General features: G+C 42.3%; 1 protein-coding gene across 2 annotated transcripts in view; it reads left to right on the top strand.

Moving 5' to 3' along the window:
- Window positions 1–25,663, top strand: part of EGFLAM (EGF like, fibronectin type III and laminin G domains) — a 77,964-nt gene extending 52,301 nt beyond the window's left edge. Inside the window, exons 14-24 of one of the 2 annotated variants that reach the window (XM_074811655.1) lie at window positions 2,436–2,561; window positions 3,299–3,542; window positions 9,014–9,125; window positions 10,672–10,788; window positions 14,316–14,496; window positions 16,832–16,855; window positions 18,988–19,066; window positions 19,947–20,090; window positions 22,781–22,864; window positions 23,937–24,040; window positions 24,578–25,663. In XM_074811655.1, the coding sequence (XP_074667756.1) occupies window positions 2,436–2,561; window positions 3,299–3,542; window positions 9,014–9,125; window positions 10,672–10,788; window positions 14,316–14,496; window positions 16,832–16,855; window positions 18,988–19,066; window positions 19,947–20,090; window positions 22,781–22,864; window positions 23,937–24,040; window positions 24,578–24,732 (1,370 nt within the window). In that variant the 3' untranslated portion in view covers window positions 24,733–25,663. The remainder of the gene's footprint in view (window positions 1–2,435; window positions 2,562–3,298; window positions 3,543–9,013; window positions 9,126–10,671; window positions 10,789–14,315; window positions 14,497–16,831; window positions 16,856–18,987; window positions 19,067–19,946; window positions 20,091–22,780; window positions 22,865–23,936; window positions 24,041–24,577) is intronic. The other variant, XM_074811656.1, reaches the window with a different exon arrangement.

The raw sequence follows: 25,663 nt of genomic DNA, 5'->3' as shown, positions 1-25,663 counted from the left end.
TTGAGATGCAGCTGGCTTCATTCCCATCCATGAATGCTCCACATACTACTGCATTAACAATCAACATCAGTGAAAATAAATGCTGAGTTCTGCCATGTGTGACTTGAAACTGAGTGGTAAAACCTTACTGTCCTTATGTGACTGCACACACTTATATGAAACTGTACCAAGAGAGCCTTGCAAACAATATGTCATATAAATTAAGCCCAAAATAAATAAATTGCAAGTGAGTTCTACTAGGGATTAGGGATGTTTTTTTGCTAGCCAGTCTTTTGTTTCTTTTCTATTGGCACAATGTGTAAATCAGGGGTGCTATGGTACATGGACTGCAGAATTGAAGGTGGGGAGGAGAGGGGTCCATTCTGCCCCTGCGCCATCTCTGCTGGCTGCTCCCACTGGACCATGAGCTAAGGGGCCACTGCAGCCAAGCAGATGCAGCCATTAGACCTATGGTTTGCCTTTTTGATGTAGTCACCTGAGCTGGCTCAAGGCTGTGATAAGTCACTGAGACACTGTGAGAGCAGCCTGTCCTTAAATACCAAGACTACTCCAGTTCAAGCTGTCCCTCAAACCAGTGAGCCTGCAACTTGTCCCACTGTTGTTATCTTCCTTGTCCTTTTCTGTTTCTCAAAGACTTTGTTTAACTTTGATCTGTTTGAACATACTGCCAGCGTTGACTAACAGTGCAGCAGATGCAGTAAAGATGAGCGTTGTCTTAGTTTACTGTTTGTGTCTCAAACTCAGTACATCTAGATCCTTGTTTACCCACATGTCTTGGTTCTGTTTCCTTGTCTATAAAATAGAGCTAGTGCTACTAATTTCTGTCACTGTCATGATAATTGATGAACACATGAGGGGTCTCAGAGACTAGATACCCGTCCTGCTCTGGTTCACTGTGACCATTACAGTGCAGCCCAGAAGGGGAAAAGATGGCTCAATGAGCATTGCAAACACCCCTGCTCCTATGGCTGGGCATGGGGCAACCTTTTGAAGGGGTAACTGTCCCCTTCTACTTAGAAGGAGAATTTGTTCTCTTCTGGGGGACTTATATTTTGCTTATGCTCCTTGGGTTACCCCTGGAGCCCTGTGTTATGACTGTTGTACTGAGACCTTCCCTCTCTACAATGAAAAATGAGCCTGGCAGGAGATTTGTAAATACGAGAAAAGTCTGGTCTGTCAGGGAGTTGTACCAGATGACGCAAGAGTTATTAGTGCCTTTGTCCTGAGTTGATGAGAAAAGGTTATTTTCCACCATGGATGGCAGAGTCGTTAGGATGAACCACCACATCAACCATTTACCTCTACATACTTCTCTGTGCTTTTCTTTCTGGCTATGCAATGGGAAATCAAAGTGTAAAGCTGGAGCTGTACTAACACTGGTACCTTCTTGAAGATTTGTAGAGACCTTGTCTGGAAACCATCAGTGCGCTGTATTTAAACAAAGCAAAAAGGGCATATCCCATTTTTGCAGTAGTTTTGCAAGACTTCTCTCAGTCATCTCAGATAAGAAAACTGTTCTCCAGCATTTATTGTCAGAGCTGCCTCATGACACCTGTGTCATCTCAGAGGTGTTATTTCAGTGTGCCTCAAAATAAATGTGCAATTCTTTGTCATAAACACTTTGCCCCTCCAAACAATGTGCTTACACTTGTACACCACAAATGTCTTACTTGGGCTTTCTTAATGTATAAGATCAGTTTATTGTTATCAACAAGGGGAGAATTATTTAATCAGAAACTAAAACAGAGAAAGTAAACAAAATCAACAAGAATTTCCATCAGATGTACATTTGACCATTGCATAATCTAGCTTTATAGATATCAGTTTTAAGAAATTAGTAAATTATTTGTTCTACAACAATTTCAGCTTAATTCCAACAAGAAGAAATAATTTCCTTGTTATTTTAGTTGATGTGCCAGCATAGTAGAAATGCTTCTTAAAAAGCCCATATGCTGATGATATGGATCCCTTTTAGTGCAGACAAGAGGGCTGACAACCTCATTTTAGTTAATAAGATTAGTTGATGATGATTAACACCTTCCATGCTTACCATGGCATGAATTTACAGTGAACAAAGAAGCACTTAAGGTAATTGAAATTAAACAAGTCATGGTGCTTGTAAACAATCTAGAGAGAATTCTATGAGAAAATATAGGTACAAACAAGACGAGAAGTAATCCAAGGAATGATTGAAAGCTACAACTGTCATGGTTTGTTAGTAAGGGCTGATTTTTGCTATTTTTAAGGTCTTTTCTGGTCCGGTACAAAAAAAAGTGCTAAAAATCAAATTACCTTGTCTAAATTGCACACTGACAAATTCGGAAACAGTCTAGGCAGGAGAGCAAATTGTATTGGTTAGTAGCAATGATCAACTGCCAAATAAATCTTCTTTGACAAACTTCACTGATAAATCAATGTTCTGGCTCTGTGTTTAGGTGAATGTAGCAGTGGCATCTGTGATGAGGCATCCTGCATCAACAGTGGTACCTGTACTGCGAGCAAGGCAGATTCATACATTTGCCTCTGCCCTCTTGGATTTAAAGGTCATCATTGCGAAGAAGGTGAGAGGACACTGGGCTACTTATATATCTTTTAATGTGTTATTTAGTGTTCAATATGTTTTCCACATAGTGACATCCAAGGAGGTTTCTGACAGAAGAGATTACTTGTTACTTCATCTTTTTAAAATCATATAGCCAAGCCCTCCCCGACCATTCAGTTTGGGGCTACATCCAGCTCCTACATAATCAGTGATTCTCAAACTTCTTTGCTTATTTAAACTAGCTATAATTAAGCATCTCAAACTTACTTTTCAGAAGTTAGAATAATGTACTACTCCACAGCTGCACATTAACTCTAAAAAAATCCCTACTTTTCTTGTAAAACCAGTGTCAGTTGTATATTCTGAAATGTAAACAATGCAATATCAATTTCCTGCTGAAATTACAGAGATACAAACAAGTAGTCAAATACACACAGCATTATTTTCTGTGCTGCAGAACTTTTCATGCCACCACCCGTTCCGTGCTACTTTGAAAAACACTATGGTGAGTCACTAAAGAAAAGGAGCACAAAGCTTTATAATACAAATACATCCCTGGAAAAGGAAGAGATTAAGGAGGCGAGCAGTGTTGACTAGGATGAAACAATTATTTTTAATTTGGAAGATTAAATTTTTAGGTTGTTTTTCTTAACATCAGCTTTAAGTACTTAACGAAGGGAACTGACACTGGTTGGTAGGAGTCAATCCCTTACCTTTGAGCCTCAAGTGACCTGCTTGTGTATTCTGGATTTCCAGCACTCACCTTGGCCATACCTCAGTTCAACGAGTCCTTAAGGTCATTTGCTAGCACACCCTGGCCCTTGGAACCACAGAATTACCTTTCCTTCATGGAGTTTGAGATGACATTTCGTCCAGATTTAGAGACTGGTGTCCTTTTGTACAGCTACGACACAGACAGCAAGGACTTCCTCTCCATTAACATGGTGTCTGGTTACGTGGAGTTCAGGTTCGATTGTGGCTCAGGAACAGCTGTTATCAGGTAAACAGCGTTGCTTGTGTTTCCTTTCCAACAGTACCATAGTTCTGATCCAGGAGACGAGTGGGCTGGAAAGGGTAATAGCCTATAATAAGGTATGGGAGCCTGTCAGTCTGTAGTGCCTGCTTCTTCTAGGGAAGCACAGAAGCACTAGAACTGTATTGAAGCGGACAGGATTTTCTTCCTACATAGGTTTATGTTTCAAAGCTTTATTATCAGTGTTACCATGTCATGCCACCATCTTACTGCATATGTTACCTTTGTTTCTGTATGATATTTCAGAAATTCCCTCCTTGCCTCCATGACATTGTACCACAGCTAATTAGGGGATCTATAAAAATTTGATGCATATACTTTCTAGCCACAGGATTTCACAATATTGGCACTGTCATGGTTTGAGCTCAGAGGGCAACTGAGCACCATGCAGCCACTCACTTCCCCCTTTCTTCCCCAGTGCTGAGAAGGGGAAAATAAGCAAAGACGCTGCTTACTTCTCCCTTCCCCCCCAGCACTGAGAAGGAGGAAGGCAAAAGACTCAGGAACTTGAGATAAGGACAGGGAGGGATGACATCATCCTTTAAGACACAGGCAAAAACCAGACTCGTTAGGGGAAGAATATAAAACCTGACAAATTTAATACAGACACTAATAACAACACTTAACAGAGTAGGGCCATGAGAAGCATTGTCACATCTTGAAAACACCCTCCCCCACCCCTCCCTTCTTCCCAGGCTCAGCTTTGCTCCTGATATCTCCTCCTCCTCCCTGCCAGCAGTGCAGGGAAAGGGAATGGGGGGTGCAGTCAGTCCTGCTGCTTCTTCCACCTTGGAGGGGGAGACTTCTGGCATTCTCCCCCTGTTCCAGCATGGTCCCCCTCTCACAGGAGACAGTCCTCCACGAACCAACTCCAACATGAGTCACTCCCACGGGCAAGTGGGTCACCCCCGTGTGCGTGTTGCAGTTCTCCCAGCGCCAAACTACAGCAGTCAGGCCTTCTTCCCATGGGGACCCAGCCTTCCTTGGGTGCAATCACCTGAGTCCACGTGGGGCCCCCCACAGGCTGCAAATCAGCATCTGCTCCACCATGGGCTGTGGGGGATCTGCCATCTCACCACAGGGTACAGCTCCCCTGTTCCAGCGCACTTCCCACCCCTTCTCCTCCTTTCTTCCACTGACCTTTGTGTTCATACAGATGTTCTCCTCGCAACTTTTCTCAACTCCCATTGACCTCCCAGGTTCCCCTTCTTAAATACATTATCACAGAGATGCAGCTAGTTGGCCCTGCCTTGGTGCAAAAGTGGGTCTGACTTGAAGCCGGGGGAGCTTCGAGAAGCTTCTCACAGGGGGCCACTGCTGTAGCCCCCTACCCTGCTACCAAAAAACCCTGCCACTCACTCAAACCAGGACAGGCACATTTGTGAGTATCCTCCTCCCTGGTCTCCAGTTCAAGGCAGTAAGTACCGAGCTGGAGATGTCACAAGAAGATACACCTCCAGGTCCCCCCTTTCCCCATAGTGCTGTTTTTTGGGAGATTTGAAGCTAAAATCCAAATTACATAGCATAGGCAGTCTAGAAGATAAATACATGAATCAAATGTCACTGAGACTCACAAAGACAGACCTTCTGAGAATGATTCATCACATCTTAGAATGAATGTTTAGGAGAGGAGCAATGAAATGCCTCAAAAAGGGCTGCTCTCTCTCTATGTCTGTGTAACTGAGTGCCAGGTCTCTGGGCAGCTGTTCCCTCTGCTCTTCTGAAAAGGCAATGGCCCAGAGGCAGTCAGTAGCTTGGATGTGGTCCAAAAGGCTGCCAGTTTGACCAGGCTGACCTAATGTTTAGAAATAATCTATAGAAAGCTTATGCAAAATGTGTACACTGCCTGCAAGTCTTGCATACCATATGTTTTCTGTGGATGGACATCAGGAATTTTGGCTGTACTGTGATTAGGTGAAATGTACTGATTTTCCACTAGATGAGGACACAAGCAAACCAACCCGTTCAGATGACAAAATGAGAGATGAAATTTCCAGGGAACAAATGCAAAACAATGCACAACTGTAACAATGCACAGTTGTGGCAATACAGTTGGTGTTGTCAGACAGAGCAAGATCCTGGAGTCATCATAGATAGTTCTGTGAAAGCAACAGCTTAACTGCTTAGATATAAATACAGAAATGTAAGTACAATGCAGATAATTATTAGGAATTGAATAAGGAACAAAGCCACTGCAAAAATCCACAATGCACTCTGTCTTGAAAACTTGCTGCCATTCTGGTCACTTAATTTCAGAAGAAATTAGCAAAATTTAGAAAGAAGAGTAGTGTTGATACCCAGGGGAGGGAAGGAAACAGTTTCCACAAGACACAGCAGAATCCTTCAACCCAGAAAAGAAAGAGTTTGGTGGAAGTATGATAAAGGTTTTTAAATTGTGAATGACATGGAGATATATAAGGAATGATTATTCTGTATTTTTTCAGTGTGAAAGAGTTAAAAGGACCTCAGTGAAACTGCAAGCCAAAAAATAGCAAACAAAGAAAATAAGACTTACACTTTTTTTTTTTTTTTTTTTTTTTTTTTTTTTTCCCAGGCAGCACATAAATAAATTGTGGAAACTAATTGTCGCAGCATGTTACAGATGCCAGAACTATAAATAGGTTAAAAAAAAACCCAACACAAAACCAAAACTTTAGACAAATTTGAAGAAAGCTCCATTGAGGGAGATCAAACACAATTGTACGGATGCAGCCTCTGACTCAGGAAATTGCTACATGACAAGTTGCCAGAAGCCGGGAGGATATATCATAGGAAGAACCACTCCATACTTGCCCTGTTCTTTTCTCTTGCTGAAAAGCAGCAGAAATAGCAAATGTCAGAGACCTTTGCTCCAACCCAAAATCTTTTTCTGATTACAGCCATCTAATTCCTATTACTGGCAACAATGAGACAGTAGACACCATTTTTTTCCCCCCAAGAATATTGTGGTGCTTCAAAACACCTTGAACTAAAGTTTAACTGGAATGTAAGCTTGTAAAATGTGGCAAGAGCCTCAAGCACATGCCTGGGAGTGGAAACTGCCCCTTTTTATTGCAAACCAGAAGAGTGAGCAGGAATGCCAGTGAGCGCTTGGGTGATGTGCATTGGGGAAAAGGAGCGTGGTAAGATACCTGGGTAGTGGGGGAGACTCGTGAGACTGGCAGGCTTCGTTGAAAGTTGTCAGGATGTCCTGTGCAGTTCCTTTTTCTAGATAACAATGTGCAGCTTGCACCCTGTCATCAGCTGTGTCAGTGATTAAATAAGATAAATAGATTCCCTGTTTTTCATGCCTGCTTAGCCAATATCCACTTAAAAGTCTGCCTTGATCTTCATCATACCACTTCATACCTACCCTTTGTCCTAAATGGGGGTATAACTCTGGTCATTCTGACTACCTCTTCCATAGGACCAGGCTGTTAAATATTATAATATAATCGGAACACTATTATAATGTCTTTATAATCAAGGATGAGGCAAGCTCGTTTATGTATGTGAGCAGCAGGAGTAGGAAAGCTGATGTTAACAAAGCTTGGGTTTTGCCTGAAGTGTCCCAGGATGGAAGCAGCATGGTGTGCACAGGGGGCTCAGGAGGGAGCGGGGATGCTGAGCAAATGAACGCTTAGTAGAACCTGAGCTATTTACCAAGATATCTCAGAGGAGAATTTGTTGTCCCCTGGGATTTCCCTTGGCCAGGTGTCCACAAGATCAAGATCTTCATCATTTGGTGTATTTTTTAAGGTTTGGTTTATGCAGGGAAAAGTAATCCTTAACCCCACAGCACATGAAGAGCCAGAAGTGTCCAAATGCCTGCAGAAAGCGTTACCAAACTCATGCTGGTTTCAAAAAGTCTGTGAATCCAAGAAATAGCTTGCAACTCTGAAGTGATGACTCTGCAAAGCTTAATCATCCCTAATTGTATTTAAATCTACCAGAGCAGGAGGGTCAGCATGATGATTACCTATTCAGCAGAGGAGGTGAAATGTATGTGTTGCCACTTATTAGGTAATCAAACCTATCTGGTTCCTTTATATGTATATATTGACTTCTCCAGGGTGATTAAATTCTGTTACCTATTGATTTACCCAAGGTAGTTAAATCCTAAATGCTACTACGTAAGAAAGAGGACAAGTGAATGGCATTGCTCGATGATTCTTTTAATGGAGGTTTTCTGAACCAAGTGTCAAAGTAATATTGCCAGCATTGTCCAAATAGGTGAAAATGGGCTTTGAGAAAATTTGGAGAAGCATATAGATATAACAAAAAGATTTCAAAGCTCATGTTGATTGTTCAGAAAAAAAAGAAAAAAAAAGAAATTGTTGTTTTCACATTTTCAAAATTATATACCTTTTTGTGTTTATATACCTTTTATTACATACCTTAGTGGTTCGAATCACTGTTGACTCACTGTTTCAAATTACAGTTTTTTCAGTTCTTTCATTTTTGAAGTGTATTTTTTTTCATTTTTAAATTTAAGTAGCCTGAAAATACAAAACATTATTTCACCCAAAACAATTTTGTAGTTTTTCATTAAAAGTTAGAAAGTCTTCAGGTGTCCTAGATAACACGGTTTCTGATTTTTCCAGCTTCACCAGTGAATCAAATACAAGTTTTCATTGCTCCTGGAAGAAAGGCTGCAAGATAACATTTAGACATAAAATGCTTTAACCAGTGTAGTAAAATGACATTTGGAAACAAGATACAAAGTTCTGTAGAACTTGTAAAGGGGACTGTGGTTTTCCCTTTATACAGGCTGCTATTCATGTTAGTGCTGAATTAATAAAGATTGTAAGAGCAGTTTTAAAATGCTTCCTTTGAGACTGGTGAATACTTTGAACAAATGGGAATTATTGTTCCTAGTCAGGATCTCATCACATCATTACAATCATATTTTAGTTACTTCCCCTTAATGTACAGCAGCTGGGGGGTTTGGGGTGGGGGGTGTGTATGTGTGTGTAGATGTCACTGTAACAGACTGCATAAATAGCGCTGGTAATCCAGCACAAAGTAGTTCTGTTTTAAAAGAGGATGAAGAATGTGGGACTAGACCAACCGTTAAGTGGGAAGCTTTATCTCCAGGCTTATGTCCTTGTGAAATGAGGATGTACAGCTGAGACAAAAATTTGTCTTTATGAATTATAAATGACTGAGCAGAAAACTTAGCTCAGAGGTAGATGCATGCTGATTATAGAAATATTTCATTTATAAATAAAAGCAAGGTATTTGCTATTTGCTGTAGGAACATGGTCTTATTTTCCTTTGCTGATGGAGCTCAGAAATTATGTTACTTCCTTATAAGGAAAGAAACACAGTGATTTATTTTTATTTTTATTTAGAAAATCATCCCAAAGGACTTGACTTTTTAACATCACAATGATATCTGAAAATACCAGAAAGGCAAAAGCGTAAAATACTCAAAAGTTTTCTTCCCCTTAAAACAGGAGTGAAGAACCTGTCAGTCTGGGTCAATGGCATGAGTTGCGAGTGTCTCGCACAGCGAAGAATGGTATCCTACAAGTGGACAAACAAAAGCCAGTGGAAGGGATAGCAGAGGTGAGCATATGGCATGGCTTGTCATCAATATGGCTGTTAGACTATAAAATGATTGCATGGTAAACTACACATGCTGCTCTCAAAGCTCAAAAAAGTATACATGTTAGGGCAACATTTTCTTAAGCCCAAAATTGGAAATTTGCACATGAAGTCTTCCCTCTGAGGACAGGGATCCTTGTAAAGGCAGCTGAAATCACCACCTTACCTGCTCTTGCTATGTAACTGGACTCACATTTTTGTGATTGGTTGATACATGTTCTTGAGGTTCTTTTCTTGGTACTTACTGGTTGTGGCTGTCTGTTGAACAGCATGTGCACTATGAAATGCCTCATCTGCAGAAGGATGATTTTGAAAATTATGTGCACAAAGTCCTGTTTTTACTTCTCTCTGAATATTGTGCTGGAAAGGTAGGCCAAAAGAGAATTGTTTCTTTGTCTTCTCCTTGTAAAAGTAATTTTCAGGACAGAGTAAGGGCTGGATTGCTCAGACAGTTGATGATTTGCATTTTATTCTTCCCTCACCAAGAAGTCATAGTGAGTCAAGGTTGTAAATAAGGTGAAATTTTGTTTGTACCGAGCAGGGTATTCACTCTAAGCACTCAAATGTGAACACAAGAGTACTTTTTGATCCCAAGAACCTGAGGCTAGAACTGCTTAGAAGATATTTTTTATTCTTTCCTTGTGGAAAGTGTGGCCAGAAAACCAGACTTCTGATCTTGTTAGCAGAAGAATCTGCAGGTTCTTCTGCAAACTAGGAAACTATTTACAGATTTGACTTTTCTTGAAAAATGTAAATAAATTGAAATTCCAGTTGTCTGTCAAGAAACAGGTTGAGAGGGAAACATTCAAATGGAGCAGCTGAGACTTCTTTAAATAGATGAGTAAAGATGAAGATTCCCATTTTTTTTCTCTAACTGCTGCAGTGCAGCTGCAGAAGGAGGTTGGCTGACAGCTGCCAACAAAGAAATCACAGGAGCTTCTGCAGGACTGGAGTTACATGGTTATCCTGTCCTTAGCTGTTAAACATCTTTCAGTTCACTCCAGGACCCTGACGAGTTCTGTCAGATATCCTGAGCAACTGCTTCTGGTAACTAATGCAAACTCATTGTTTCTTTCATTTAACCCCATAATTTGCTATGGATTTTCTTTTTTAGGTGTTGGAAACATTAAATGACTCCATGTTGCATAGATTTTGCTCTGATTTTAACTTTATGAATCTCATTCTAGTTCTAGATTTGCATCAGTGATCCTCAAGTCAGTGCAAATAGAGCTAGATGTGCAGTCAGAAATCACTAGTCAGTCTTTTTTTCTTTCTTCAGTATTTCCATTTTGAAATACTTGAGGTTTTTCAGCTAGTTCTTATTAGGATAAAGCATAGTCAGTAGAGAGTGTTTTACATTGGCTTTCTTCAGAGAATTGTACAAAGAAATGAAATTAACAGAAGTAGAGGCATTAAAGTAAGCTATAACATCTAATGTAGGCTAATCTGAAGCTACAAACATTGTTCCAGCCACTCTAATAAAATGTTATTCTTATGTTTCTTGCAGGGGGCTTTCACACAGATTAAGTGCAGCTCTGAAATATTTATTGGCGGAGTCCCTAGTTATGATGCTGTGAAGAAGAACTCTGGGATCCTCAGACCTTTCAGTGGGAGCATCCAGAAGGTATGTGCCCAGAGAAACACACTGGACACATTTATTTCCATCTCATCCAGTGTACACCTTAGATGGAAACCTGCCCTTATATCACTGGCAATATTCAAAATAATCCAGGATTTCACTCAGGAGCCCACCACAAAGTGCTCAAACACATACTTCACAGTGAAAAGTCATTCTAAATTTAATAGCGAGTAAGTATTACCACTGCCAGTCTCCCTATTAATTTCCATACTGTACTAATAAGTGAGCAGGAGCCATATGGGATTGAGTTCAGAATGATGCACAAAACTCAGTCAAGATTAGAGTCCTCAGAGTGCCGTGTAGCATCATATATAAATAAATGAACAGAAGAAATGATCAGATGCTTCAATGTATGCACACTGAGGCAACTAAATGTTGATGTAACATAGACAGTAATGAGCAAAAAAGAGTCATCAAATCATAGAATGGTTTGGGTTGGAAGGGACCTTAAAGATCATCTAGTTCCAACCCCCCTGCCATGGGCAGGGACACCTTCCACTAGACCAGGTTGCTCAAAGCCCCGTCCAACCTGGCCTTGAACACTGCCAGGGAGGGGGCAGCCACAGCTTCTCTGGGCAACCTGTGCCAGTGTCTCACCACCCTCACAGTGAATAATTTCTTCCTTACATCTAATCTAAATCTACCCTCTTTCATCTTAAAACCATTACCCCTTGTGCTATCCCTATACTCCCTGATAAAGGGTCCCTCTCCATCTTTCCTGTAGCCCCTTTAAGTACTGGAAGGCCGCTATAAGGTCTCTTTGGAGCCTTCTCTTCTCCAGGCTGAACAACCCCAACTCTCTCAGCCTGTCCTCATAAGGGAGGTGCTCCAGTGCCCTGATCATTTTTGTTGCAGCCTCCTCTGGACCTGCTCAACAGGTCCATGTCCTTCTTATGTTGAGGGCCCCAGAGCTGGACACAGCACTGCAGGTGGGGTCTCACGAGAGCAGAGGGGGAGAATCCCCTCCCTCGACCTGTTGGCTACACTTCTCTTGATGCAGGCCAGGATATGGTTGGCTTTCTGGGTTGTGAGCACACATTGCTGGGTCATGTTTTGCTTCTCATTAACCAACACCCCGAAGTCCTTCTCCTCAGGGCTCCTCTCCATCCACTCATTGCCCATCCTCTGTTTGTTCTTGGGATTGCCTCGACCCATGTGCAGGACCTTGCACTTGGCCTTGTTGAACTTCCTGAGGTTCACAAATTAAAGTGGATCCCAGTCCAGCTATAGCCAGGATAGGGTTAAGTTTCCCCAGCAGTGGGGGGGAAGCTCTAGCCAGGTTATTCATCTGTCATGCTGACATCACATCCTGGCACGAGCGAGTGAAGAATCGGTGATCGAAGAATCGGTGATCGTGTGGGTTGGCACAGGCGGTTCTCTCTTTGCTGTATCCGTATATACTTTGCTCTGCTCATTGTTATCACTGTTATTCTTATTGTTATTGTTTGTTGTGTTGCTGTTGCACTGTTGTATTAAACCTCTCCTTATCTCAGCCCCGGGGCTTTGTATTTCACTCCCTTTGTGGGGGAGGGGCAGCGGCTGCGTGGTCTCAGACCCCGGCAGGGACTAAACCACCACAAAGTTCCACTGTGCATGAGTGCAGTTCTCTTCTGGAGAGTAAATCCGTAAATTCATAATAAGTCCTAATAAGTAATCAAAAGAAATTTCAAACTGAACTAACATTTGCTCTCCCTAGGCTTAAAATAATTTGGATAAAGCTGAAAGGTTGGCCCTGAATCCTCAGAGTTTTAAATGAGTGAATTATTGCATCAGATTTACTTAACAAGTAAAAAACTCTAATAGTGCATCTCATAACAATTGATCAAGGGCAGAAAGGTAATTGCAATTCCGTGTAAATATTTTCATCACTTGGTTCAACATTTTTCACTATCTTGTCAGCTGTCTAGCAGAAACCATGAAGTTCAAGAAAACTGGGGGAATGTGTAATAGTCATAGGAACAAGTCAGTCACAATAACATCATTGGTCAGGTGGACTGGCCTAAATGCAGTGCATTTTGGAGTGCAAGATTGCAAGGAGCAATTAACATAGGTCACACATAAAAGGGGAGGGATTGTACCCTAGAGTACAGAAGTACTGATAAGGATTAGGAAATGCTGAGTGTGAGCCCTTATTTCTGTGATGCAGTTAGAAAGGTGCATTTGCCTTCTCAGAGGCCTGAATGGGATGTCAAGGAAGAGTATCATCTGTCTTTTGGGCACTGGGAGACTATTAGTTGGCTGCGGTGTTTAAATGTAGTAGGATTTTGTAGAATTGTATAGAAATAAAGCTATAAGCCTCACCAAGTATTGGTAAATGTGCCGTGTATAGAAAGACCTAAGATCTCAATCTATTTAGTTTACTCAGATAAGGTTAAGAAGTGACTTTATTGTGGACTGCTACTTCCTACATGAGGGCGAGATTTCTTTGCATATTTGGCTCTGAAATGATGCAGAAAAAGACATGATGAGAAACAATGGCTGGAAGCCAAAGATAAGTTTAAGCCCAGAAATAAGAGACACATTTTTAAGAGTGAGGGCTTGTTAACCTTTGGAACAACATAGCCAAAAGTTAGAAAGAAGCTGAAGAGATACTGGAGTCTTCTCTGGTTCATCTTTACAGCAGGACTGGATGTTTTTCTGCTGCTGGAGTTGTTTAGTGCTGTTTCAAACAGACCATACATGCTTGATGCAACCCCTTCTCCCAGTAGGACCCTCTAAGGTACATCATCCGAGTTATGCAGGAGCTGGAGTAACTATTACCATTCTCACTTACAGCCTTAAAATCTATTTGTTTTTGAAAATGGACTAGTTATTTTGGTGTAGGTGAGATCAGAAGTCATACTCACATGTAATCTCTCTGCCAAGGTATCAGCTGAGATTATACAAATGTCAGTTTATATTGGAGAACATACGCTGCTGACACATTGGAAAAATCCCAACATTTAACAATTCTCTTCAGTTTATATACAAACAGTTTTGTGGAGTCATTAATTATGTTTTTAATCCATCTTAACTCTAACGTCTTTCAGGCAAGATGAGATACTAGAAAGCAACAGAAAATGTCAAAAACAAGCTGTTCTGCTTAGTATTTCTGTTGTCAACACTCGTGTCCTGGGGGGGTTTCCTGGTCTCAGAAATGCTTTTCCTCAGCAGTGCTCATCTGATTTTACCGTCCTAGCTGATGGCTCAGCTGCAAAGCATTGTGCCAGTGTTCAGACACAAGACTGGTAAAGCCCACACAGCTTCACCCCATATGAGGGTTGCCACAGGCTGTGTCACAAAACACAAAAGAAATTCATCTCCAGTGGGTCAGGGTGAGCAACAGAATGCATTGGACTTCTGTGACCGGAAAACACACATTACAAGAAATAGGTTTTTGGCCAAGTTTTGAGGGTTATGTTTCTCTGAAGTCTTTTAGAGAAGTTTTCTGACTAGCAGTACAATACTGGGAATTTGGAAGTTTTTAGCATATGTTTTCCTCCCCTTTTTTTTTTTTTTTTTTAAACACATAGATTATCTTGAATGACCGGACAATTGATGTGAAACGGGATTTCACTTTTGGAATCAACCTAGCAAATGCTGCCCACTCCTGCGTGAGCTCACCATGTGCAAATGGAGGCACCTGCGTTCCCAAGAAGGACAGCTACGAATGTGACTGTCCCCTGGGCTTTGATGGGCAACATTGCCAAAAAGGTAACAATGGTTGCATTTCAATCCAGGGATCCAGAGCTGATCACAAAAATTAGAGAGATTTAGCACCTACGTTGTACACATCCCTTGAAATAGAAACCCTGGAGGCCAGAGCTCCCTTTGCATCCATGCACATTCCACATACCCAGGGAAGAATTCATTTTGTTATTTAGGAACATCATAACTGTTATTCCAGCACAGAGCTATGATCCGTAGATACCAGCCTGGTATCTGGTTGCTTTTGGTGGCCACATACACCTCCCTAATTGCACAGTGCTATACAAAGGGGGAATTCCTGCCAGCGTCCTCCAGCCAGTGGTTATGTTACATCCTGAAGCATGAGCATTAATAACCCTTGTAATTTTATCCTCCCTAGGGCTCACAACAAACACTGTTCTCATATACAGAAAGGTCTAGTCCTTTTTTAGACACTGACTACTCTGATGGTAGTTTCACCATCTGCACAGAACTCTACCTTGGTATGGCAATGGAGACCACGAAGGAGGAAAACCTGCCCAAATGCACGTTATTATTCTTTCCTCAGTGCCACTGTAATAGTTCAACCCTTAGATTCAAGAAAGTGTTCAGATTGCATGAAAAGTGTTAAAAAAGAAAAAAAAAAAAGTGCTTTGGGTTGTTCCACTAGATGGAGACGTTTGCCTTCTGTCAGGCTTGATCTTGAAAAATTCCTAAGGGTAGGTTTCATAATGTAGCAGTGAACTCAGTTCAAGAGAGCTGACGGACATTATTGTCTTCACCCACTCCTTTATTTCTCACAGGCACAAACTTCAAAGTTAAAAAGTAGTGGGTTTGGTTGAATCGTGATGAATAGATGGGCCTTCCACAGAAAACAAAATGTATCATAGAACAAACACATTTTATTAAAATACAATGCAAGAAACCCCTTTGCTTACGTTGTTGTGGTCTAACTAATAGCTGGAGCAACGTCATTTATCCTGGCTTCTCTGTGGGGAGGAGGGAGAATTGCGATTTTGGCTTTCTAGGTATGTGCAGGGTGCTAAACTTCTGACTTCAAGATGGTATCTGCAGCAGTACAGATGTCCCCAGGGGGAGTCAAGGCAAGTGAGTGCTTTGCAGCTTGGGTGTGTGAGTGCCTTCCCGTTCAGTGAGCTCCTGTGCATTGCTCAGGCCACAGCTGCTCACCGCTTGTCTGCTTCTGACCTGTGCTAAGCCCCAAGAGCAGTGTGCCGAGCTGCCCACTGTGGCACCGGACCAAGGCACGGCAGTGCTGCCGTTCGGCTGGCATGCCGCCATTCTCCTCCTTGTCCTAACCTGAATGGGTGTCCAGGCTTTCAGAGACAGTCTGAAGTGCCTTGTGCCTTTGGCTTCAACTGGATCCTGGCTGTTGCTTCCTATGGAAATCCAACCTTGATTCATTTTTAAGAGTGTCCAAAAGCACGGCTCACCTGTCTGCTGTTACTGCTGCCTGTGGCTGCTGCTCACGTACCTTTTAAACCCCCTGCACTTGTGCAGCCTCGACTGCCACCAAAAATCCAAGTTTTTGCTGATGGATGTGCAGAGAGCATGGAGGTCCCTCCTGAACCTCAGTCCATCACAACCTTGATGAACATGGAGCAGATTTCTCAAAATAATCCTTACCTGTGTCTCTTTGGTAGGTTGTAGACACAGCTCCACTCCTACTTCAGAACGGGGTTTTGGTTAGTGCACTCAGCTGGTATGTGAGAGGCTGAAGGTGCAGTCTCCAGCCCGCTTGCTGGTGGGCTGCTGTAACCCCACACCCTGAAAAAACAAAGTACTTTTGACGGACTGCACCTCATTCTCCAAAATTATACGTGCCACTTACAAAACTGAACTTAAATGATGCTGGTATGAGGTATATGAGATACTGATTCATATTGTAATGGATCATTGGCCAAGGATTCAATAGAGTTTCTTCTGGCATTGCTGGGTTTTATATCTTCTGTCCAAGCTGTGGGGAGTGTTAAAGGTATTTTTATACTTAATTATAAGATGGAGTAGAACAGCAAACTGTTGCTTTCCCCTGGTTAGAGCTGATCCCTGGGTAAACCATGGTGAGTTACTGGGATCTGAAAACCAGGACTAGCAGAGGGGTTTGGTGCTGGTCCTACCTGTCTGCACCTTTGTGTTTTTTGAGCAGGCATATGTAAATACTTGGGGCAAAACAATAATAAAAGACTGTTACCTTCATAGGTGATTATAGTTGGGTATGCAGATGGGAAGCGGGTATCACACATTTGTAGAAAGGTGGGCATGAAACTGGATGAAGGGAGATTTATATATTATAGAAAAATAAAAGTAGAATGTTCTTGTTTTGTTTTGTGCTGACTCACTGCAGAGTGTGGAAGTTACTGCCTAAACAGTAAGTACTGCAAATGATGTGAAAACTGCTCTGTCATTGTGCGTCTGTGTCTGCTCTAGGAAGCTGGATGCTGGATTTCCATTAAGCCTGGCAAGCTTCTGTCAATAAGTCAAAATATTGTCTGGGATTATATAGTACTTCCTTAAACCTTGTCCTGTTGATACTTTAAACTGCATCCATAGCACCTGCCAAGTGCTGAGCAGTGGCTGTAGAGCTGGTCCCTGTATTCACAAAGCAGTGGGACCAGGCAGCCAGCTGAGTGCTTTGTAAGGATAGGTACTACTTCATGCTGCCCTGCAGTTCAGAGCTCACTCCCACTTGTCATGAGAGCTTTGGTGCCTCTCTGCTGAATCGTGGTGAGCAGAGAGTGATGGTGTTTCGTCCTAGATCTCCTTAATGGCCCTGTTCCCTTCCAGTTGCAAGGGTCCTGCATGCCTCAAGGGTACTGCTAAAATTTACTTGTTTTTCTGCGGTCAAATTCAGTGCAGCAGGTGAAGAGCATACAGAAGCGCAAGCAGAGGGCCCATCAAGCTCCACAGGGGAAGTCAGAGTGCTAGAGCAAGGGCAAGGGGAAGGGGAAGAAGGGCTCCTTTCCCACTCAGCTGCCATCTGCCATGGTCAGAGACTGTCCAGTGCACAAAGCATCAGACCTGGTGAGGAATGTCTGGCCGAGCCTAACACGTCTTGTGCAATCTTCCAATGACGCTGGCAGGCTGCAGGCTGTGGACTGCCTATGGTGGTTTCTTCAGACACATTAGGCAGCTTTCATGATTTCACTACGGATGAAAACAGGAGTTTGTCACTATCTAAAATTCTCAGTCTTGGCACTTAGAGCTAAATTTCATATTGCTGTTGTTGGCTGCCAGACTACACCAATTGTTGCATATCTATGTTACAGTGAGCTCTTAAAGCCCAGCCAACCTCTGCATTGCATAAAGAAAGAAAGCATCTATGCCCTGAAAAGCCTAAAATTTATATAGATGGGATTAGCTGTGGGTTGAAGGAATTAGTTCTCAGGAAGAAAATGGGATGAAGGCAGCTATTTTAAGGAATTTATAAAACTGGCTTATGTTAATAAAGCAGTCAGTTATGAGAGATCAGCAGCAAACTGCAGGTTGTTCACTCAAAAGAAAATTTGTTCAGACCAGTGCTCATAGCCTACCAAAGGCTGTGTGTCAGGGATGTTCAGTGGTTTAGATCACACATCTGAGATACTTTGACAAAGTCTTCTCCATGGGCAGCAGTACATCAGCTCCAGGTCTGGCTGCAGTGCGTGTTGACGTCCCAGCAGCTGTACACCACAGCTGTACCAGGGGCTGTCTGTAGAGAAATGGGAGATGCTGTATGTGGGACACGGGTGAGCTCTGAGCAAAACACCCTCCAAGGCAGCACTATGGCATGTTGAATGCACGTGCCAAGAGGCTTTGTAGCCGCTGTCATACAGAATTTAGTGCAGTCTGCGTTGCTTTCAATAGATCTAAAGTGATTAGAGGCACCCTGTATGTCCTCCCCAGAGATAGCCTCCCCCCACACTGCATGCCAGAGGTGAGCCCTCAGCAGGCAGCAGCCACTCTGTGCAAAGACACATACACAAAAGGGCAAAATGGGGAGCTCACAGATTGCCTGTGCTGCTTCCCAGCCTCACTTTCCAGGGATGAGAGGTCCCAGCACATGCTCTGCACATGGTGCTCCATTAGGAGCTGGGAAGGAATTTCTTAGACTAAGAAAAAGGGTGGTTAATGCTTAAACTTTGGCAGGAGGGTGGCTTGAACCATATGGAGAATCAAGGAATGTGGAGACAGGGAAAAAAAAAAATTGCATGTTTTGCCAATACTTCATATTTTCCTGTGCTAATATTGCTCCTGTGGAGCAATGCATTAGGCCTATGACATAAAGGCTATAAAATAGAGGGAATGTCAGCAGTTTAAACTACCTCAACTACTACTGCCACATTTAGGTATGAACTGATGGTGCCTTTTTGCAAACCAATATGAGTTCAGCTCAGTCAGTGCCACTGGCAGGTACCTACCAATGTAGGAGTAAATTGATAAAACGGTCTAGTCTATTTTTCTTCCTTCCATTTCCACATCAGCTAACTGATGTTCATCTTTTGTTTTTTATTTACTTTTCAGCCGTTACAGAAGCAATTGAAATCCCACAATTTATTGGTCGCAGTTATCTCACATATGATAATCCAGATATCCTGAAAAGGTAATGTATCTTCTATGAACATAAATATTCTGTTTGTTAACCATTATTATGCTAGGAGCATCATGTAAGAGGATGTTGTATATTTAAGTGTTTTGAGCTGTATTTGCCATATTTCTAAATTTCAGGAAAAAATACATTTTCTATGCATAGGCTTATGGCTCAATTTGTTATACTATCTGAGAATCTTGCAACCTGTAAAGAAATGGCATGCACAGTACATGTCTGGCATGGAGAAGGACTGGGGTGTGCTTTCTGAGAGCAACGAACAGACATACAGAGCCTGTATCTGTAAAGAGACTAAGGATTTTAACTCCTGTTTTAGCCTGAAATTTAGGTCCTCAAACTACTTTTTGGCTGCTCTGTACCCTAGAAGATGACCAAATTCCAGCAAATGGCAGGTTGTTTCAACAAATTCCTCCATCTGTCTGTATTTCCGCCACTGACTAGAGGAGGCTTCACAAATGTCCTCACTGGCAGCTCAATACCTCTCACCTACCAGGACTTTCTGATTTGCCCTTCTTATGCTTCTTCCACTGGCTTCTGAGAGCACCAAATCTACTAGATGTTCTCAAAATTTGCTTGTTGGACTGGATTTCACACTAGGTTTGAGGAGAAAAATATTTTCTTTTATTTGTGTGGAGTAACTGAGTAGCTACTGTGTTTGGGATCCTAAATGGATAAGTTCAATTCCCCTACTTCAAAATACTGAAAATGGGAATGTGAACCAGAGTCCCTCATATATCAACACGTAGGCAAGTTAAAAGACAGTAACCTGCAAGACCTATGGAGAAGAAATACTGCATCATCTTTTATGTTTTTTTAAAAGAAGACTGTCCCAGTTCAATATTTTACTATTATTTCCTTTTTCTACATTAAACAGGGTATCAGGATCAAGAACAAATGTGTTCATGAGGTTTAAAACCACAATGAAGGAAGGTCTTTTGATGTGGAGGGGAGACAGTCCCATGCGACCTAACAGTGATTTCATTTCTCTAGGCCTTCAAGATGGAACATTAATATTCAGGTAAACTTTCTCTCCCTTATTTGTCTTGCATGCAGTACACTCAGGGCTCAAAGGAATCGTCACAACACATCCAGTGCACTTGTTCTTTAGTATAGTGTGAGGCAATTACATCCTCAAAGTTTTGTTCAGTGATGGGTCCTGTTGTCTGGAAAGGATGTAAAGGAAGAGTTAATGTGCTGCAAGATTTGCATCATTCCTGGTTGCTCTCTCCCTCCCTTCTAATTTTTAAAACATCCAGTTTTTAATGTGATTTTCTAAAAGTCACCTTATGAGGGTACAAGTACTGTCAGTAACTCCCCCCATGTGTCTTGATGCACTTGCCATCACAGTTAAGCAGAGCACGTGTTTGCAGAGAGAGCAGGGGTCAAGGGAAAACTCTGCTGACGCCCGTGCTCACTGCAGGCTCACTCTTCATTGGAGAGTGCACATGGGAACAAGGCTCCCACCTTCTCAAACCACCAAATGTCCAACCCTGTGACAACAAACTCAGCTGTCTCCAGTCTTTGTTACTGCTACCATCCACAGAACCACTTATTTAAGAAACAAGTAATATTATTGTCAAAAAGCTGAAATAGGGGAGTTTTGGGAAAATGTTGGGCTGAACTCCTGTTCTCCCTTCAGAATCACTTTCTTCCTTACAGACCCTTAGGCAGACTCCGTGCAACTTTTTGCATGCTGCTTTTTTGGGACTCCTGCCTTTTGAAAGCCTTATCTTTCCTAATGATCCCCTTTTAGGTTGTGTAAGACAAGTACTGAAACCGCAAACTACAAATGCCATCTTTATTATGGACTGTTGTGAGACACTGTTGATTACATGACAAAGATTTTGTTAATCCTTTAAGCTAATTTGAAGCTATCTTTTACTTGACTTACCTGGTTGTTGATTGCTACCATGAACTCATAGAAAAGTAGCACATTTCTATTTAACTTAATGTCTTTTAAGCTTTTTTTTCATGTGATTTTCTGTGGTTAACTTTGCAAACAGTCTTAGTTTCCTCATTGTTTTATAAACAAGGAACTGACTCTGCAGAAATGGTGCATTTTTTAAATGTCTTTGGGAGAGCCTGTCTTTCCAAGATGCATGGTAATAAGTGGCCACTCTATTCTATCTGTTTTCTAGACACGGTGCATTTTTATTAGGGTTGTTGCTATCTCCCAGAGATGAAGATACACAAAGGTTTTAGACCAAAACAGCTGAATTTTACTGAAATATCTGTACCTTCCACACTCATTTAGGAAGGTGAAAAACTAAGATGCCAATTAAAACCCTCATAAACAATGACTACATACTGACAAGGAGTAGGGAAGAAGATGGTGAAAGGACAAATGAAGAAAAAAAGTATCATCATCTTCTTTCAGAAAAAGTGATCCTTATGCTACTTTTACACCTTTTGGGAGGTGAGGTCAGGAGAATATCAGGGCTGTTTATTAGTCAGATGTATTTTCCTGCATCTCAAAATTAGATATATGTGTTCTGGTCCAGTTTGAAATTCAAAACATACCTTTTCTTTTCCATTTTCTATGGTGTAGCAGAGTAGGTTCCCTGTACAGTGTAACTGCTGCTGTAAATCCTTTCTGATGCTCCCTGCTTCTGTAGAAGGTTGCATCACTATTGTAGGGGATGCCCATTCATTAGGGGTATGAATCTCATTTTTGTAACCAAAGGTCTAACACTCAGATAACAGTCCTGAACACCCAGAGCCTTCTGTAGCTCTTGACCTAGTCTGGTATCTGCAACCTGGGTAAAGGAGATGCTTGTTTGAGACTCACGTAAACCGCGGGGAGGAGTCAAATTCAGGACAACCATTTTGCTCTGGACAGATCACAACTTAACGTGCTGATCTCAAGTACCTAACCCTGTGCATGAACTTATTTTCAGATTCAGCCTTATTTGAAGAGATGATGATGTTGGCTTTAATCTGTCTAGCTTGGTACAAGATGAAGGCCAGCAGTGGCTGGCTCAGGCTATCTCATCCTGCTTATTTAGGCAGCTGAGCACCAAATAGCTTACTGTATTGTAGCACCTACTTCCTCTTCGTGAAAGTTGGCCCAGATTTCTGGGACCCAGAAATTAAGATGCCTGAAGTGTAAACATGATGGGGACATTATGTCTGCTGAGTAATTTTAGTAGCAGCAAACACAAAGAAATAATCACAGCTGCAACTGAAGCAGGGAACTTCATGGTTGTTTCTGCATTTATTTATTAGGCTTCATCCTTTCTAATATCACAGGTCTCAACTTTCCCTATAATTCAGATGATTTGTAGATCTGCTATAGGTCACATGCTTATTTGCTCTTGTAATAATTTATTAACCGTGTTTGCAACCTCCCACTTCTTTCTCCCATTAGGCCAAATGTCTGTAAGTCAATGGCCTTCATAACCTCCTGTTTCAGGGAGGAACTGCCATGCAGAGACCCCCTTCTTGCTCCCATGGGATGGTGGTGATGGTAACCACTCTGACCTGCGCAGGAGGGAGTTTTGCCTGTTGCTCTATGAGCCTGACTTTGCAAAATAAGAGCATTGCTGCTAGCCTTCCAAAGGACTCCACCAGCCTCCCCAAAATCCGAGCTATAAGGGGAGCTCAGGGGGCTGAGCAGGTGCAGCACAGAGTAGGGATGTCTGAGCAATTTGGCAGGCAACTGGTCTTTGCAAGGGAGACAGTAACATTTTAATTTTCTTTAAATTGTAGCTACAATTTGGGCAGCGGCATTGCTTCCATCACGGTGAATGGCTCTTTCAGCGACGGCCGGTGGCACAGAGTCAAGGCTGTTCGGTAAGTGACCACGCTTCATCTGGGAGGTGTTTTGGAGCCACCCTGCCACTAAAGGTGCTGGCTGGCATGTCTGCATGCTGGTTGAGTGTGAATCACTGTGGCTCCATGCTCTCACATCGCCTGGGAGTTGAACTGTTAGCAACTTGGCTGTTTCAGGATGATGTACACAAAGATTTTTGTATTAGAGGTGACAGTGCCAACTCAGCACAGCTCAAGGCAGGCTGCCAAAGTCACACAGGGCTATTCTGGGGCTGTGACAGACATTCTATTAAACCCATACCATTTGGGTTGAGAGTATTTTTCTTTAATGTCTGCATTTTGAAATTCCCTAGTGAGCATTTTGCGGGCTGGCACAAGCCCTGGAGCACGGACAGTGTATGCCTACTTTTTCTATTTGGAGGAGGTGCAGACATCTTGCAGTGTATATATAACTCATATTTATAACTCATTACCTCATGGGAGGCAAGTGTGCCCAGTAGGGAAAGCACACATCCCTCTCTTCATGAGATGTTGGTTCCCTGGAACTTGCAGGCTGACATTAGCACAACTTGCTACCAAATTCAGTAAAAATAGGAGCCCTTCAAGTGGCTCTTCTGTCAATGTGGTTATTGACTATATATAAAATGGAAGTGGCCTAAAACCTCTAGTAAGAAACAAAGCTGCTTATGAGTATTTTTTACCTTAGCTTGCCTATTTCTTCCCTTCTGTTGAAGCTTCTGCTGTTTACTTTTTATATTACATCTGATTTTTAACAACACGTCGGAACCTGTCCATCCACTCCCCTAGCTGTGCAATTTACTTCTTTCCCAGTTTTTTCTCCTCTGCAAATGTGTCCCACGCCCTTTGCAGGTCTCTGACATCTTAGTCCCTGGAAAAAAACACCCTGAAGGGTCTGGATTGCTGTAGCACACTGCTGTCTGTGTGGCTCTCCAACATCAGTCCCCAGCCTTCTCTGTGAGCCCTGCTGAGCACTGAGTCACCCTGGTCTCCTGGCGGAGGGGGAGATACTGCTGCTCCTCCTCCTGCCTGGTTGTAGGCTGGATGCATGAGAGCAGTTTGTTTTTCATTTCAGGGATGGACAGTCTGGCAAAGTAACCGTGGATGATTATGGTGCCAGGACTGGTAAATCCCCTGGGAAAATGAGGCAGTTAAACATCAATGGAGATCTCTATGTAGGTGAGTGCTCACTGTTCACATTCAGGACCCAGATGCATTTTTGTGTTTGCAAGGTTGACTGCAAGGCAGGGCATCACAGCTCTGTCCATGTCAAGGTGAAGGCTTCATGTGGCAGTCTCTGGTCCTCCACAGGCTGATTTTTGTGGCGAGGCCTCTCTGGGTGGAATGGGCAAGGCACTGGTGGGAGAAGGGACCAGTACTGTGGGTGCACTGTGGTACCCCCAGCAGGTATATAGAGAAACAGCTAGTAGCAGCTGCAAACCCTGGATCTTAATGGGAACCTGGGCACAAGCTTATTCAGCTGTTACTGATGCTACAATTTCTGCAATAAATAATTAGCATCCTAGTTTATTGTCTCCTTTCTGTACTTTCACGCGTTTAAAACGTGTATTTAAAAGAACACAGAGCAACCTGTAAATTAAAACTCCCTTCTGAGGTATGCTGGGAAGTCTAGTGGCATTGCTGGGTGTGCAGTCTGCCCAGCAGGAGCAGACACCCATGTCGGTGAAGAGTTTCTCATTGCTGCCTTTCTCCCAGGTGGCATGAAGGAAATAGCCCTGCACACGAACAGGCAGTACATGCGGGGCCTGGTGGGGTGCATCTCCCACCTCACGCTTTCAACCGATTACCACATCTCACTGGTGGAGGATGCTGCTGATGGGAAGAACATCAACACGTGTGGGACCAAGTGACAAGAGAGGAATCCCGGTGCCGGGGACCCGTTGTGTGCTTGCATGTGTGGCTGAGCGTGAGCTGGCTGCCACAGCCCTCTACAGCCAACCCACGTTCTCCACCTGGGAAGGTGACAGAGCCAAAGGGAAACCCTCCCCCAAAAAAGAACATTTTTCTCTCTCCTTTTCTGACCAAACCAAACCGAGTATTTTGTGTAGGAATCCTCCCCTCTACCTGTTAGTTGTTTAGTGAACACTAAAGGTTGTACATCAGTGCAAATGGCAAAGAAATGTGTGATCTTACGGGTAGCTGAAAGACTGTGTTATGGTCCTTAGGTTATCTTTTGTAATACCACACAAAGCAGTCTTAAAACACCTGCATTCATCCCACCCTGCAGTGATACAGTGACTGTGCTGTTCAACAAATACACCATCAGGCAGTATATCTGTGCATTCAAATGTACGTCCCAGAACAAGCAGTTCTCCTTACCAGTCTCTGATTAAGCTAAATTATGTTTTATCCTGTGTAAATAACAGCTACAGTGACTGGTTTCAAAATATTGTTGTTTGTTGAGGAGGAAGGTTCTTAAAGTCTACTTTTTTTATTACAAGCAACAAAAGCAATGAACCAATTTTGTAGAAGTAATTTTATACTTGTATATTTTTTATAGCAGCAGCAGACCTGCTTACGTGGTATAACTTCTAACATTTAGGTGTACTATACAATTAGCTCTTTGCACACTTTCCTAAAAACAGCAATGTGACCTGTGGTTTAAATTTGTTATACAGGAGACTTAATGTCTGTATTATACATTTTTGGTGGGGATATTTGTGAGTTATGACCAGTTTTAAATCTTACTCTTTTTGTTTTGTAAATTTTGACAGTTTAAAAATGTACATTATGCTTTCCTGGCTTAAACAGATTAAAAGATTAGGAAAAAAAAAGAGCAAA

The sequence above is a fragment of the Strix aluco genome, chromosome Z (assembly GCF_031877795.1).
Source record: "Strix aluco isolate bStrAlu1 chromosome Z, bStrAlu1.hap1, whole genome shotgun sequence".
Classification (NCBI taxonomy): domain Eukaryota; kingdom Metazoa; phylum Chordata; class Aves; order Strigiformes; family Strigidae; genus Strix; species Strix aluco.
Note: the sequence above shows the minus strand (reverse complement) of the source record. Positions and strands in the feature narration are given on the sequence as shown.